We start from the raw sequence: 18,036 nt of genomic DNA, 5'->3' as shown, positions 1-18,036 counted from the left end.
TTAAATGTATATGTTATTCTTTTCTTTGAACGACATTGAGAGAAGAGGCCAGCAAGACGTTGGGTCCAGTTGCGAAGCTTGCGGCGACTTGAAAAATGCCACCAAAAGACTTTTAAAAATACCGTGAAAGCCATTCATCTACTTGGAGATGTAAGACTACGAACGATGTGCAATTTGACTGACTACGTTTATTGCTGCTAATGTAATGTAATGTTAATGGATTTGGCAGGAGAACATTATTTTATTGGCGGGCAAATAGCAACTGATGGAACGCCCTCTCCTTGTTATGAGAGTGTGTGAAAGGTTTTGGGACAGAAGAATATCCGAGGAGAATATCCTAAGAATCTCACCAAGGATAACCCTCGATCTGACTTTCACATTCAATGGTACAAAAGGTGTTGCTGCCTGTTGTAGCACTGCGGCATCATATACATATAAGATATATTACATCCACTTATGGTAATATGGTAATCAAATCCCAAAAGGGTAGTATTTCCGAAACAAAAAGAGGAAGTTTCAAGTGCATGCCAGGGCTTGTTGAAGACGTGCTGTCAGGCCATGTCATGATCAGCGCAAATGCTTTCATTTTCTCTCTGGCGTGAACACACGTAACATTATACACTATGGGGTGGGCATACACAGGTATTTCGGCCTTCGCCCAATTAGTTTGTGGTTTTTCACACAATGGTCATGCCACCAACGTAACTTACGTGTGCACCATAGCAAAAGTTATCAAAATAAAATTCAATTACGTTTCAATGGATTTTATGACCGGTGATAATGGGTGTTGGTTAATTGAGTCATGTTTGTTATCATTTATTTTTTCTTTTGGTACCGAAACCTTGCGATTTTGTAGGAAAATTCCTATAAATGTTTTATTTGGCCAAGAAAACATATCTCACCAATAAGGAAAAGGCGAGCTGTGGCCAAGGACATTATACTGTCCTTGCTTTACGTGACGCACGTCCTCAGCTTTATGGCGGCAACTTGGAGACATTCCTGAGCCAGTGTGGGTGTTTCACACAACATTTAGTTGTCGCAGATACCGACGAAGGTCGGGCATAATATTTAGTATATAGCATTGTATTTAGTATTCATTGATCATTTGTATTTAGTATTGATCATGTGTAATAATAACTCCCATTTCATTTCGACACTTCATGTTATAACTTGAATTTATTTCCTTTCCTACCTTTGTTTAGTTTGCTAATGTATAATTCAAACGTTTTATCATTAACTATCTTGTTTCCGGGGGAAGGCCCACGAAAAGCTACATAATTCATAAGGTTCTGTCATCCCTGCTTGTTTTCTTCCTCTGTTCTATATGATAATTTGTTTTTAATGTACTAGTATGCAAAATAGATAAATAAAAATCTTGTTGAAATGTACGAACGGTTTGTGACAATCTCTGTCACAGTATGATCGATCTAGCCTCTACCAGGCTTCCCAGGTCGCTGGAAAAATAGTAGAAATTGGCCAAATAGACAGAAAAGACACCAGGTTGGTTCACCCAATATCCTTGGTTGACCGAGGAGTTTCGATCGATCTTCAAGCAGATGTTTGGAGGTGAGGGTGTCGCGGAGTTTCTGCTTTCTCTGTCGTCCCGACCACCACTATCAGTCTCCGCGACCCAACCTCTGCTTGGAGAAAAGCTATACTGGGCCGTGGACCGCTGGTGAAGAAAAACGAACAGGCTGGTCAGCGAGTTCCTGTGTGCATGTCATGATCATAGTCGACACTCCCCGTACACGACAAAAAGAAAATATAGTAAAGGTACTTGTCTGTGTTCATCTTAAGGTTTAAGTTCAGTTGATTTTCAGGAACAATACGTTATCACTGTCATTGTAACTTTCATCTCTGTCACGTTCAAGACTCAAGAGCTTTCAGCCCACTATCTGATTGAAAATAACGTCCTCTAGTGACCAAACGTGGCATTGCAACAAACTTGACTTCCGTAGCTGACTGGTTTCCCTGCCATGCACAGTCTGTTTTTCCAAATGCATATTAATACAAATACCAGGTAGGTATGGGTTGCAACTTGCAAGTGTATTTTCTATTGCATTTTCGGTTTAAAAAAACATGCAAGTTGGAAAAAAACTTGATGTTCTGATGTCACAAAAGGTAAATGAAAATGCACTCCGCCGTCAAAAAAAGCTGCGAAAAGTTATGAAGAGTGAACATATATGGAAGCTATTATCTGCAACTGATCTTCAAATCGTCAGACTTAAACAACACTCTAGTCATTTCAAAGTGGTGCCCTGGAAATTGGATCAGCACAAAGACTGTACAAACTGGGGCAAAAGTCACAGCAGCAAGAGGGGATTAAGGCCGTTACTATGCTCATCTGGGAATGTTCTCTGAAGGCACGTGTCAGTACAACCAAGGAGCTTTTATCAGTTTTTGATAAAAGCTCCTTGGTACAACAATGTGAAAAAAATAATTGTAATCAATGCATGGAAATTAAATTTATCATGGTCATTTCTACTAGTAGTCTTTTTCTACACAGCAGACTAACTCGACAGATTTCGGACTCGGTGTAATCTGTATGTAACGGGGGCCGCCCTAAGATGCCACGCTTTTTTACGCGCTCGAACTCACGGCGCTCCATCACTAGTTGCCAAAGAGTGGTCAAGTTTTGATCAATGAATTTTGAACACATTCATCTAAAGACCCTACTTGGATAAGGAATGCATTCATACGGTTCATGAACCCTTCACCCTCCGCGTTACAACTGGCAAACACCGAGGACGTTATCGTGAATATAACTTCCGATTTTGAGCTGCGTTAGACAGTGCGCCCTAACTTGTCACGTTTTTGTAATTTGCTCTCTTTGGAAGCTGGTGACCAATTTAGATAAATATAGATAAAAAGTCTAATTCGATGATATATTAGCTTTATTTTGACAGTAGAATTGTGATTGTGTGTGCTTCTTGTCTCCCGCGAGGAGGGCTGAATCTATCACAATCCAGGTCGTGTTTTGATGGGAAATGGGCGAAATGCACTGAATGCGGCGGCCCGACTAACAAAATCATTACGAAAAACGTCAACGCCAAAATCACCACAAAAACAAAACTCTGTGTACATATTGGAAAACATATTCTACATCACTCTGTGAAGTTTCATTGTTATAGACGGTATGAAGAGTGAACATATATGGAAGCTATTATCTGCAACTGATCTTCAAACCGTCTGACTTAAACAACACTCTATTCATTATCAACCATTTCAAAGTGGTGCCTACATGCACAGTTGTGGACAAGTAGGACTGAGAGGAGGTACTTTGACTGAAAGTTGAAATTTTTCACGTCGAATTCTGGTGCCATAGTATATTTTGTCGTCAGTAAATTATCAACTTTCTTGTGAAAAATCTCTTAATCGCCATCCTCTCTTTATCATATCATCCATCTACCCCTGTGATCATTCTTAATCCATCTCTTGATTCCAGTGATCTTTTCCCTGCCTTTTTCGTGGAAATAGGATTAGCACCAAGACTGTACAAACTGGGGCAAAGGTCCCAGCAACAAGTGGGGCAAGGCCGTTGCTGTATTTTTATCTGACCGCTACCTCCCTCGTGATCTCAATAAAAAGCGACCTGCAGGTCGATTGGAGCCTCTCATGAGTAATCTGTAAATTACATTCCAAATCATGCAGCAATATACAATGTATCTTAGGTGAGTTTAAAAGAATTTTGTTGTCTTCAATTTGGCACACATTTCAGAGTCTTTCTTTCTTACAGCTGAATTGCCTGACAAATATTGGTAAAAATCTTTAGCCACAAATTCACCTGTTCAGATACAACAGCAGGTTGAAAACAATAACAATATTGGTGTCAAACTTGGAATGTAACAATGAAGAAATATTGGGGGCTTGTTGCAAGACTCTCAGTACTTCGGTTGTATCCACTTTCCAAATTCACTGTCAGCAAGCTACATATTGACACCTGATCTGTTAAATCCTGCATAAACTGTTACAGTAACTAATTTCATGAATCCTCTAGGGAGTTTCTTGATGTCCTAATATTATTGTTTTTATAACAGTTGTCCATGTGAGGTGTCAGCCACACATCATGCAGGTATCACTCACCAAGGTTTAACCTCCTTGCACTCACTGATCATGCCCCTAATCATGCTGTATCAAATGATACTTGTCTAGTAGTTTTCCCATGGCCACAGATGGGAACATCCGTATCAGTATAAACATTTCCGAGAAGACGTTCCAAACAATAACAAATTTATGGAAAACATGACCATACTGTGGTCTCTGTTCAAGGTTTTGTCAACACCCCAAACTGATTTCACATCATCAATTCAAACAGGTCCAGGTACTGAGTATTGTACCTGGGCTCATCAAAAAGGACAAACTTTAAGGTTTTTCCAGGTCAGCTGCAATTGTGTAGACACCGACACGTGCAGATAGCTCCACTTGTAGACAAGATGTCAACAAAAGTTATGATGACAGCAACTACAAATAGGACATGTAAGTGTGTGGGGGAACACTTGAGATGGTTATGATAACCCTGCTTAAACCAGTGAGATAGTGAACAGTCTGTGCTAAGCATACAAGAACAACACTCAACAAAGTCTGACCAGAATACCCACAACTTTTCCTACACAACATTGAATAATGAATTGGTGTATGGAGACAACATGAAATGCAGTTTTTAATAGCTTAGTACATGTTTTGCCATGGTTGCTATTCAAAGTTCAACTTCTAGCATCCCCTTTCCAGCATTTTTAACAGTTATATGTTCTGCAACTGACCAGAAACAAGACTAATTCCACATGTACTATACATGTTACAAACCTGTCAGTTTGGTGACAGAATGCATGTATTCTGAAGCCTAAGTATTTACAAAACAATGTACATAACAGATATATCAATTCTCACTGTTTGTTTCAAATCTTACTGACCTATGGCAACATTCCCCTTAATGTTGCTTGACATTTTATATACCACAATTCTCAAAAACCCCAAGTCGACAAATGTAAACATATTGCATGTAGCAAGGTCCTTATATGTAGCAACAAGCCATTTAAGTACACAATATTACTGCAAATATCTACTGCATTACATGCAGACAAAGGCAGAGACACACAGCTAAGCTTCTTGCACATTAAGTACACGAGCACACATTTTTCTTAAACATATAAATGACCTTTCCATGCAATACATTCCATAGATTCTCTCAAGACATGCTCCTCTTTATTACATTCAAGAAAACGTTAACATTACAACACATAAATTTAATTTATAGTAAATGTATTGTACAAATGAAACGGTAGGGGAAAAAACATACATGTCAGATATAACGTTATATATGGATGCTCCCTCCTCAGCTTTGTCAAACTGGGAATTGCTTGAAAATGCTGAGTTTTGACAAGAGTACACAATGAGGCTAGTTTTCTCTAGTTTACCAATCACCCAGCTTGTTGCCTGAGCACCTTCTTGGACAATGAAAAAAAGTACATAAATATCAAAGCTATTCATAAAGAATATAGAAGCACCATGATATGTATTAGACCACACAAGCATTCCTCTATAAATGACATCTGTAGTACAAATTCAAAGCAATGTGCTGATGGCAATCATAAAGTCAAGCTTGAATGTATAATTTTTCTTCCAGTCACATCTAACAATTGAATTACAAGTTTGTTCAGCTCCTGAGGACTACAGTACAGTTTGGGAAGGGACTGGACTTTCAAGGATATAGCTTCTCTGTTTATTCCTGCTTTCTAAAATCAAAATCTTCTTCATATTTTCAAAATATGTTTTTTTATCAATTGCAAGGTCCCAAAGCTTTTGTCAGTGAATACAATGTCATGCTAAACTAAACATGGCCTACCAAACCACTAACATGTGTCAACTCTCTAAATCCGTCCAACTGTATGAGCAGATATTGATACACAGTGATTGACACCTGCTCGGACAGTGATCTAAGAGAGGCCAACGAGGCAGCTCACTGTTGGATTAAGATATGATGACCTGTATGTCTGGACCATGAAGACTGAGTTAACACATTGTATGTACATGTAGCTGTTAGTGCTGTACACCAGACAAAAACTACTCAAGCAACTGAATGGATTTGTTAAAAGTCAACTTTTTACTAATCTAACCAGTTTCTTGAGTCATTCTCTTGTGTATCCTATTAGTACCTGGATGTCTAATGTTAATCAATGTTGCAATGAGTTATTACTAACAGTAACTGCAAGGTAATAAAAACTTCAAATTTGTGGGGGAAACAGTCGTGCCGCAGCGCTGAATTTCTTCCCAGCTATCTGGATCTCGAACTTGCTCTTGGTGATGAAGTTGTTGGTGATGATCTGATGTTCTCCAGTCTGTGGGTCAGGATTGTGCACAAAACCCAGGCACACCTGTAGATGTCACAAGTACATTCATCAACCATGTGTGACACTTCCAATGAAAGACAACATCACATACTGAGGGTTGTTTCAAATCTTTCAACCTGAATATCTGCATGGGAGGACATGGCAATGGCTAACGGCAACTGTAGAGGGGCCAGCAATGCTAAACGGTACAATTAGGAAGACATAGACGCTTAACAATAAATTGATATGCATTCCTAAAAGGAAAATGCAATGACCACACTAGATACACAACTGGACTTTTTGATGTCACTTCTGGGCAACCTTCTGTTCCACTAATTCTGCATAACAAACAACATACTATGTAAAATCAAGGAGGTAATTATATAGCCTATACAACCTCATTGGTAGAATTGAAGCCACTGAACAACTTAATGATAATGCCTAAAATAGAATTAGGGCAAGCCAGCTATGATTGACCGTGAATAAAAACAGCTTCCTACATCTCATGAAAAAAGGTATGCAGTCTACCTTTTTGTTAGACTCAAATAGTAACGAGGAAAGCAATGCACAAACCTGTTTCTTCAGCGTGTATCCATAGCCCGCTGACGTTGTCCTGCCAACGACCCTTCCACCCTCCCAGATTGGCTCCCCTCCCCAAGGCCAAAGGTCATTGTCCAGGTCATGATTGTCCAATAGGAACATGACAAATTTCTGTCTCACTCCTTCCTGCTTCTGTTTGAGCAGGGCAGATCGACCAATGAAGTCCACTCCCTGCAATGTGGTAGAAGAAAATGTCAAAAGCATGCAAAGAGACGGCAGATATTTATGATAGAGCTCACAAGTGACCAAAACCCCATCTAGCATTTTTGGAGCACCGCTGCAGTTTTGTTAAACCTTGGCCATGGAAAACTAATATCGTGTTTGCAATTATGGTCCTGAAAAAATTAGGGTAGGTAGATTCTTTCAGATTTCAGCGGAAGTGACCCAACCAGTCAAAACTGAAATGCATCAGGATGTATTTTGTATTTTCAACAGCACATTTTCTATATACAGGTATAAATTGTACAAGTGCAACTTTCTATTGCAAAAGAAATGAGGACAGAGAACATGTTGGAAAATGATTCTACAATATTTTCATCACTCAGATGTCAGATCGAAAATCTTTATATCCCTTACCAAAGGTGGACCCCAAAAAAGGGCTAAGGCTGACAGGATTTTACTAGACTTGGTCAGGTAACTTGAAACACAACATTCCTTTTTTCCAGGCCAAACCCTTGGAATGCAGATGTAATGGAAATGGAAGAAGGACATTAGTCAGGAGTACACCTCAACAATGCCAACAGCACCAGTAGTGAGAACCATTGACCTTAGTATTATTATGCCCCCAAAAGTGTTAATGGTAGACTCTGTAGCAGGCTCTACAAGTTGGGCTTTTGGGTACTTGTATCATGCTCCTTTTCTGATGGCAAATCAGTTCTATGAGGCATGGCCACAAGAAACTGGGTGCAATAGAACTGACATAATCAGAAAAAAAGCATATTATGAGCAACAAAAAAGCTTGACTAGTACATCCTGTTCCAGAGGCTATGTTAATGGTGTATCATCTCAGCTTGTTTGAAGTTTGAACAGATCTACATACATACTACGGTACCACTTCTGTACTGGTACTCACATCTTGTTCTGATTCCTGAAACCAAAGCATGTTTTAGTGCTGTTGTCTGAAACATCTGCTAATCAGGGACACTGATGTAAGGCAGGAAGCTATTGGAAGCACCCTAGAATCACATCAGATTCGGGAAATCATGCTATCTTGCTGAGCTTATTTAATTACACATAAACACAACTATTAAAGAGAAATACAACGTAATCATCCAGGATGTCTCCAGCATCAAATTTTTTTACAACCCACTCGCACATGTCATGGATTTTTATTGTTATATCTGTCATCTTAAACTGACAAAAAAATATTTTCATAAGCTTCATGTCATGAAGTTCACATGTCTCTGATGGACAGGGTGACATTTTGTATGTTCCAACATGTAAATTTCTGTCACAGGATAGAGGGATGGGGTCTTGGAAACAGCCCTGGTCACCTTGGTTCCTAAAGCAAAACAATTGCTCAGCCATGTATTGCTCAGCCCACTTGATAAGTTCAACTTTGAGAAACAGATTTCTTACCTTCCCAAACTTGACCCTGTGCTCTCGCTGACACTCGAAGGGGGTCACGGATGCATCGAGGTCGATTCCCCAGAAGGCAAAAGCCCGCTCCATGCGTAGGTGAGCAATAGTGTAGTAGCCAACATTGCGGATTCCAAAATCTCTGCCCTTGTGCATGATATGGTCATACACGTGGAGCGCATACTGACGGAGGGATAGAGTTGTTCAGTTAGCTAGGGGTGAGTGTTAATTAAGGAAAAGAACTTGGATTAACAAAACACTAAAAAAAGAATATTGATAACAACAAAATGGCTCAGTATGTAAGTGAAAGTAAACAACAGCATTTATTTTCAGTGATACATCACAGTGTCTGTTGTTTTGTCAACATTGTGTCAGAATTTTGTTTGTTGCATACCATATCATTTCCAACTTTTGGACACTATAGACAGGACATCATCGTTATACACATGAATATAACATATATGATATGTTCTGTTAAGGGGCTGATACCATAGATACTCCACTTCACCTACCTCCATCCTTATACACATGAATGCAACATAAATGATATGTTTTATTAAGGTGCTGATATCATAGATACCATATCTTTTCCAACTTTTGAAAACTATAGACAGGACATCATCCTTATACACATGAATACAACATATATAATATGTTCTGTTAAGGTGCTGATACCATAGATACTCCACTACACCTACCTCCTGTGGTACATATAACATCCAGCCTAGCTCCCCAGAGTGGCTGAGGCTCATGGCACGGATACGTGGTGCAAAACCGATGCTCAGCTCCTAAAAATCACAACGAGATACATGTCCACATCAACTTTCGACATGCATGTAATTACAGTTACAGTAAAAAAAAACATTATGGACTGGTGATAAGTTCAAGATAATACCTTATAAAGACATTAAGATGGACTAGGAGGTAACTGTTACATGTACAATGTCATGTTTATCAAATTTGATGATACTGCTATTGTTTTACTTTTTTCTAGACAAAGAAAAAATAAAGATAATTTGGTATTCTTCCGGTACGAATAAAAAAAAACTTACAATCCCGTCTTACACAACTTGTACATTCTGTACAAAACCAGTGTGTTACATCTACCTTCAGCACATTAAAGATCCAACTGCACTTATCAAATAAAAAATGATGGGTGTTTTTCCTGGTGTGAGTCAATTAAACCCTGCAGTCCAGCTTGTACAACCATACAAAACTGGTGTGTTACAACTACAAGTGTTTACAGGTCATGTAACACAAACAAACATGTCATTACCCTGCAGGTGAAGGAGGGGAAGTACTGGCTGCTCATGGTGACCGCATCCGTCAGTTCCGCCATCAGCTCCCGTGACCTTGGCCCAAGGACGTTGATGGCGGCATAATATGGCGTGATATCCCGGATCTGTACGGTCCCTTCCTTAGGGAGGTGACGGTGCAGCCATTCCCAGCTCCGCACCATCTGATTGGATGGTGAGATGATGAGATAGCTGGAGGGATAAGGAATGGGAGTCAACAAAACTTTTTTCTTACTAAGCCTTAGTAAGGCCACAGCAAGGACGTTTTATGGATGACATCTTCTGCAGACAACACGTCTAAAGCAAGAATGCAAAAAAAAGCAAGATGGGACAAAAAACCAAGTTTTTGAAATAGGGACCATAAACAATGTAACAAATGTTGAAGTGACAAAATATGGTATCACAGCTAGCAGCCAACAAGTCTTTTATTCAAGACATGCAGAAAGTGGCACTGGTAAGGTAGCCTAGTACCACTACACTCAAGGCTTGAAAACCATGTGTCACTTCAACTTCACTTCCATCATTTTTTCATTTTTCTTTTGAAAATCAGGCTCAGATCAATGTATGTGCAAATTAAATGTCATCCACAAAATTTAATCTGGGATTTTTGCAGAAATAAAAGCAGTGCCTTTACACAATGAACTGCTCCATCGGTTGCCATAACTACAAGAATCATTACAATCCATCATGCCAATACCTGTGGTGAAGCTTTGAATACAGGATGTCTTAGACCTGCACGTCTTCTCAGACAGGGACAAGCTGTATCTGCATACTCACAGGTTCTCTGCTAGGCGTGCCAGGCTGCAGTCATTCTCGTACCCTCCGTAGTGGTTCAACATCCCGGTGTGCAGCACTGTCCCCACTGGAACATCCACCTCATTACAGCACAGCCTCTGTAGGTACGTCACCACCTCATCACCTGAGGACTGAACAGAACATGGACACCAGAAGACACATGTGAACATCACCTCCCTGATACCTAACACTGTAAGACCTACATAACATTTCCAAACAGGGGCTGGGCCAGGCAGCTTTTGGGAACAAAAAGTAATGATAGAAAAGACACCAAACTACACAAGACATAAAGAAAGTAGTCGTGGGCATTATTTGTGAACTTTTTTTACATGGTATACACTTCTATTTTCCGTTTCCACAAACAGCCCGGCTGGGCTACAGTTTCGAAATGTGATGTTAGCCTCAAAAGGCATGAGGTTAAAAACATGCTTCTTAAGAATAGACCTTTCCCAAAGCCACTCCCATCTCCATCAAAATGTCAGGACACAATGTTTATGCCACCTTAAAATGTGACCCAAAAGATCCCCAATCAACATCCCCAGTTTAAACTATAATGCACCCCTCCATGTTCCTGGGTGGTACTGTGCTAAAGTTCTCTCAAACTGTTTTTGAAAGTTGCAGATACATTTAGCCTGGCAGACACATGGTAATAGGGTAACATGGTAATAGGATATGATGGGAGCACACAAATTCCAGCCAAACAAGGTTTTGCCTTTGCAAACAGGGCATCCTATCCAATGAAATTAAAATTTTAGGTCTGTACTGACTCGAACTTCAAACTTGGTGAAGGATGACATGTCCATGATGGCGACGTTCTGACGACAGGCCATGTACTCTTCCTGTACCGCGTTAAACCATGGAGGCTTCCCGTACGTGCCCTCGCCTGCCCGCCAGCCAGAGGGGACATCCATGAAATCATCTAAGAAAGGAGAAGATATCATATTAAGTACATATATATCTAATTACACTCCTACCTTTCAACTTACGACTAATACACTGGTGCAAATGTTTTATCTAAATATCATACCTGAAAAATTTGAGAAGGTTTCGGTTTGTTTGTCTGTTTATTTTGCTTAACTAGTCAACTACCTTTACGTGCAACAAACCATTTTGTACAGTAAGCAAAAGCTGCATAATACCAGACCGTATAGTTTGATCCACTCATACATGTGGCGGTGTCTTAAACAGAATAAGGTGTGACTGTCTTCAAACATGGAGCCTTTGGGCTTAAGTCCCATTCAACTCAAGAGAACATCTGTAACCAAAGACAGGTACTTTAAATGCAGAAACTTTCGCAGTGGTTTAATGTTCGCGGTTTTCGCGTTGGCCGCTTCACCGCAAACTTGAAACCAACGCGAAAATTCCTTTTTCCTGCTACCATGAAATTAAATCCCCGTGAACTTATATGTATTTACAGTACTCATTTTCACCTGAGTCAGTCGTGCCTCACCTGACTCAGGCTTGGAGAACCAGTTGGCCCTCTCATACCCCATCTTGACACCAAACACAGCCCCAGCCTTCTCCAGGGTGGTGTACAGCGGGGACATGCGCATCTTCCTGGCAGACTGGAACTCTGGCTTGGGGTACGGCTGTGCATAGGGCATGGCTGAAACACAACACAGGGTACTGATACTTTAGAATGTATAATCATCTATTACTATATAGCAAAGTGCAATTATATGACATCATTACCTTTGCCAAGATGGTTATGCTTTTGGTAGCATTTGTTTGTATGCAATTGAAAAGCACAACTCAAGAAGCTATGGATGGATTGTCATGAAATTGGTATGTGTTGTGCAAGCATAAAGTGTTTTTTAAAGATAATTTTCTGAGAGATAACTTACGCAATATCTCCTTGACCCTTTCCCTGAGGTATCTCCTGTTGTTGTGCATCTCTCCAAACCTGCGGATGTCGACCGGCCAGGTGCCGGCAGGAGGGTCCCCTGAGATAATCCATTCAGCCATGACCTTCCCCACACCACCTGCACTGGCTATTCCTCCTGAGTTCATCCCTGCAGCTACAAAGTAGCCCGGCAGCTGCAACAACATTTTCTCTATATTTTACTGATATGTCTTTTGTTTCTTTCATTTCAAGCATTTGTGGCCCAAAACAATAGAAATGAAGTTTTCTTCAATTTTTTTGTGGTTAAACCCCGGCGAGAAAAATCTGGAGACTTTCCCTTGTTGGGAACAGGTCAGGGGTGAAGATATCTATGGCCTTAAAATGAATCTGTCACTACCTCAGGAGCCTGTCCTATATTGGGGAACAGGTCAGGGGCAAAGATCTCTATGACCTATGACCTACCTCAGGAGCCTGCCCCATGTTAGGGAACAGGTCAGGGGTGAAGCTCTCTGGTCCATTTAGAAACTTTTGAACTTTGACCTCCTTAAGTGCTGGCATGCGGAGTAGAATCTGCTCCAAGACTGGCTCTGTGGGGGGGAAAAACAAATAGACACAAGAGGAACAGGTTATCGGAGTTAATTCTACATATTATATAAGAAGTAAAAGAGGAAGGGGAAATTAGGAATATTTTGTCTTGCCTCTTTTATCTCAGTTACCCCATCTTCTGACTGCACGCTGGGCTAGCTAACAGAATAGCACTTACTATTGTATAGGTTATCCACAATAACTAGACAACTAGACCTCAGCATTTGCAAACTATAGAAGGAATATCGTTTTTATATACATAAAAATGGCCTTATATAATATGTTCTATTGAAATATTTCCAGATGATGGAAGAGTTGCAGATATCAGAAAATATCTACTTTTTAGTCTCCATTTGTTGCTTGGTTGAAAGAATGCATCACCCAAGACCTTTCCTTTACCATCATTATGATACAGCTTCAATTCTACTCACGGAAGTGATCCCAGTCTTCCTCCAGAAGCTGGAACTCAAACGGGGAGGGAATGCCATCGGTGAAGACAGGTTTAGGTGTGGGCTCAAAGCCGCCACAGATGAAGCCACCATTCCACTCTCGCATGTAGTTATAGCCATCTGGATCTTGTGCAACTATGCAGGAAATAAACAAGGAAATAGTCTTAAAAGGTTGAAAAGTACATAATACAAAGTACATATGGTAGCTAACACTGCAAATTTAAAACACCATAAAAAAACTTCTTCCTCCTGCTAAAAAAATGAAACCAGTGTAAAAGTAACTGAATTGACAGTACCTGGAGTTGTGGCAGTGTTAGCTCCTGCCACTGGGTCAGTTATGATGTAGAAGTGTTCACAGGAGTGCAACGGAACCCGAACACTAGGACTGGACTGTTGTCCCAGCTCCCACGCCCACTGGAATAGTCAGATAGACCATGAACATATGTACATGAACCTTGGACTATGTTGATTTGGTTATATGGATGACATCCTCTGGGAACCCTATACAGATGCGAGCTTGCAAAAAAAAAGTTTGGCCAAGAAAAAGCTGCCTGCACCTGTACCTAGCCCATTGAGGTATGAATGTACAATAAAGGTCTTTCATTTTATGAAATCTAAGTTGTCAGGAAAGTTGAACAAATGACTGAACACACAGCATATAGAATACCAAACAATAGATTCTTCAGTCTTGTTCTTTCACAACTTCTTCTTTGACCCTGGAATTGACATTGGCATTCTATGGCATTAGTATACATTTCCCAATATATCATTTTGCAATATACTGCATGTTATTGCTCATTTTGTAGCCGCTTTGAACTTGCAGTATGGTACAAACTTTTATTTTTTGTTAGGTCTAGGATACATACATGGATATCATCCATATAATGAAATCAATTTAGTTCAGGCAAAGCATCAATTGTTTGAATACAGCAATGGGTCTGACAACACATGACACTTGTGTACACCTTACCTGTCCAGTGCAATTGACAAAGTGGTCACATCTGATGTCTCCCTTGTTTGTTCTGACAGCGTTCACTCGACCGGAGACTGTCAAAACTTTCTCCACACCTACTTTCTCATGGATCTGGACACCTGGAGAAAAGATGGTTTAGACTGTATAAGATGGGCTGGTTATAAGTCCACCTGTATAGCCATGTAAATTACTTTATGTCATACCTGGACCATGGTAATGTTTGATACGGTCTGTTTTTTACGGCATCTCAAGGGCTTCTATATGTATCCAACAGGCTTTCTTAGAATAATTCAAATGTATTAAGTAAAATATTTCAATAATACCAGCAGTATTGTCCTGCAATACCAGTCAGAATTGCCCTGAAGAAGGTGACAGACGGTCACCGAAACGTCGGTGAGAATAAAGCACTGGTTGTGTAAAAAGAGTCTCTTTATTCATTTCAATACCAGGTTCCCACATTGGAATTGCCGATCTTATAATCTTTCGTTTGAGGACACTAAATCTTCTCAACTCCTGACATGTTTCACAGCAAAATGTGTGTTTTCTTGGGTGGGTATGACAAAAAAAGAATACAACATGGCATATTCTGCATTGCTACCAGTATCAGCCCTCCTAAGGTAGAATAATATGATTCCTTCTGTTAGTGGCTCACTGGTAAAAGGTGAAGTGTGAAACAAAATCTGATCATGAGATGCACCTTGTTGATTATAAAACAGCCAGGCAGGTAAAATTATGATTAACTCCATCTCCCACCAACCTTTCATTGCCGCCCCCTTAGCCAGAGCTTGTGTGACGTCGGCTGGTGTAGCCACCCCATCCCCTGGTACCCACAATGCACCCTTCAGGTCATCCACTCTCAGTAAGGGATGATAGACACTGATGTCTCTGGGACTCACCAGCTCACACTCCACTCCCATCGCTCTGGAACACAACGTACATGCTGCATTTCTAACAAACTAGTACCAACTACTCTACTAACTATCTAATTTCAGATCTGAAAAAAAAGAAACAGTCTTGTTTTTCCTCTGGCATATTGTGGAGTAGAACTTGTTGTAACCAATTACTACAGGGAAATTCTCATTAGATGATTAGATTATGATTGCTGCTAGATGTGTAAAGGTTGCCAGGTCTTTCAAAGCAATATAACCAGGTGCTGCTGCATCACATGCCTGCAAAGCTAGTGTGTTAAGCTGAAGGGCAGCATTATATTGGCTACACAAATGACACAGATACAGAACCATTTTCTTGCAGTTCTGCAACAGTATTTATATCAAAGAGATTAATGATGACTGAATCACTGATTAATGATGATAGTTATGACTTCTCTTATTCATTTCTTGATGTTGAACACAACAAAATGGATGAATAAATAAACATACCTTATTGCATCTGCATGTCTTCTGTATGCGATCATTCGGTCCTCGGTACGAGCTACGTATATGGAACCTGTCTGTTGCCAGCCTGGTGAAGAAATAAACATTCTAAATGAACAAATTCTTTAAGCCAAAAATCTCTCATTTCAGAGAATAAAGATACACCCATGCATCAAGTGTTACAAAAAAAGGCCAATCTGGAACAGTTTCAGCTAGATGTGCAAAGTTAAGGTGTGACGGGTCGTTTAGTGTTACCAGCTGCTGCTATGCTGTGTCTGTGAAGCTGGTGTGAAGAACAGCCTTTCCCAAAGGCACAACATCAGGGCCTGTCAGGGATTTGCACTCATCAGTACCTCCAGGTTCTGAGTCAACAACCCTAACCACAAGGCCACCGTGCCACCACTACATTGATATTGTTCATGTAATGTTTCTGACCTGTGTCAATGCCTGTCTCAGCCTCTAGTTTTGGGTACAGCTGTTTGCTGTACTCAAACATCGTCCTGACGATCCCTTCCACCAGCATTGCACAGCAGCCGGCAGCATGCCATGTTGTACCACAGCTTAGTCTGGGGAGGAAAAATTGTGGACATGAAATTTCCTATCTAAGATTATAACCTTAGGTAGTAACTGCATGGGGTGGGCCTTACAATATAATCAAGGAGGTTTTTAACCTTCTTACTTCAATATGACCAATTTTTTAAACAAAACACTGATATCTATCTTTATCATCTTTCAAATATCATACATTGACGTTACCTTTATGATGTCCATTTAGGACCCTGAATATTTTCTATGTAATATTTTCTCAGTTATCTTCTGGTCTGACACTATTTGAAGCTTTACAAAACCACAATGAATTTCACTCTGATGATGAAACTACTTAATAGTATAGACAAATGCTACTGTCAATGAAGTCCTTTCTTGCTATTGACAAATGTTCCTGTCAATGAGATTTTCTCCCAGTTTTTTCAATTGACAGTATGTTCCTTATAATTTTCCTTTGATAATTTTGCGAATAGCACCTCAGGATCCCGTCATCCCTAACATACACACTTGCCACGATTTTGAGCATTCGTCCATCGTACCTTCCCTGTTCCAACAACACCACATCTGTCCAGCCAAACTTAGCCAGATGATACGCCACCGAGCAGCCGATGGCCCCTCCCCCAGCGATCACCACTTGTGCCTGGGACGGTAGCGGCTTTTCCACCGGTGGCTCCTCCTGCGTTGAGCTGAGTTGCCGTCTGTCCACGCCAGAACTCACCCATCTTATGTCAAGGTTCGTGTTCCTGTGACAGAGCTGAGGTGACTTTTTAACGGAACTCCATGGCCACCGTCCTCCACTGGCCCTCCCCCGGACACAGTTCGTCCAAACGGCGCGATGTGACAGCATATCTGGTATATCCAGAAATCGTACCTACACACACCATCGAGATCGTACTATTTCGAAGGGTTCAAACATACTGTGACACGCAAGGATGACCATGGAAACATCAGACCTTGGGACAAAATTCGGAGCAACAACCAACTTTCATTTTGTACATGTCAAAGGTCAGGAGTGAAGGTTAGGGTTTCTCGCCTTTTCCCGCGAGAGTACACACCCACTCTCGAATTTGATACAAGGATAGTGTCAAAATTTCCCCGTTCATCGGATAGAGGAAGTTTTGAAGTCTGATAGAAAACTGAGAAGTAACGTTCACGTTACATATGAAAGTATAAAGCACTAATTGACAGAACGATAAAAGAGCCCGCATCTGCACCTGTTTTCCGCCTAACTGAAACAAGAGGCGAGTAGAAACAGTCTCCTGGCTCCCGGGAATCGAACTCGGACCCGCCAGTACCCAAAAGGGTGCGGACCGTTTAGAATGGTCATTTGGTGGCGCTTGAACCCCACTTTTACCCCACGCCTGTCTTTGCTACAACCACTGAATAAAATCACACAGTAAGCGAAGCGTTATTATCATATGGCCCATGCAAATTGATCCACACAAATTCCTCGTTATAACACATACGTCCTTTATTCAATACTATGTCGTTCCTCTTATCTAGAACATCGTTTGATAAAACATCATTGGTCGTAAAGGACCATTATAATTGTAGGTAACAACTTGAACAGCATGTAAAGCGGCCTTCTGATTGGTCAGTGTCCCCTGGCTATATGATAATAAATAATATACATGGGCTTCAAGTTAGTAATGTTATAACTGTTATGTGCCTTC

At 40.6% G+C, this 18,036-nt stretch overlaps 1 protein-coding gene across 2 annotated transcripts; it reads right to left on the bottom strand.

Annotated features, from left to right (window-relative positions):
- Window positions 1-4,642: 4,642 nt before the first annotated feature.
- LOC118417676 (pyruvate dehydrogenase phosphatase regulatory subunit, mitochondrial-like) lies at window positions 4,643-17,393 on the bottom strand. Of its 2 annotated transcripts, XM_035823321.1 has the most exons (18): window positions 16,903-17,393; window positions 16,253-16,383; window positions 15,824-15,905; window positions 15,202-15,365; window positions 14,442-14,563; window positions 13,768-13,885; window positions 13,454-13,606; window positions 12,900-13,024; window positions 12,439-12,631; window positions 12,045-12,200; window positions 11,362-11,513; window positions 10,577-10,725; window positions 9,781-9,991; window positions 9,203-9,292; window positions 8,505-8,687; window positions 7,999-8,013; window positions 6,900-7,097; window positions 4,643-6,371 (listed from the first exon to the last, which is right to left on the bottom strand). In XM_035823321.1, exons 1-18 carry the CDS (start codon window positions 17,208-17,210, stop codon window positions 6,222-6,224), a joined length of 2,700 nt encoding a protein of 899 aa, XP_035679214.1. In that variant the 5' UTR covers window positions 17,211-17,393; the 3' UTR covers window positions 4,643-6,221. The 2 variants fall into 2 exon arrangements, with proteins under 2 accessions (XP_035679214.1, XP_035679215.1); XM_035823322.1 differs by lacking the exon at window positions 7,999-8,013.
- Between the last annotated feature and the right edge of the window lie 643 nt (window positions 17,394-18,036).

Source organism: Branchiostoma floridae, chromosome 6 (assembly GCF_000003815.2).
Source record: "Branchiostoma floridae strain S238N-H82 chromosome 6, Bfl_VNyyK, whole genome shotgun sequence".
Lineage (NCBI taxonomy): Eukaryota > Metazoa > Chordata > Leptocardii > Amphioxiformes > Branchiostomatidae > Branchiostoma > Branchiostoma floridae.
This window is presented reverse-complemented; position numbering and strand designations above follow the sequence as displayed.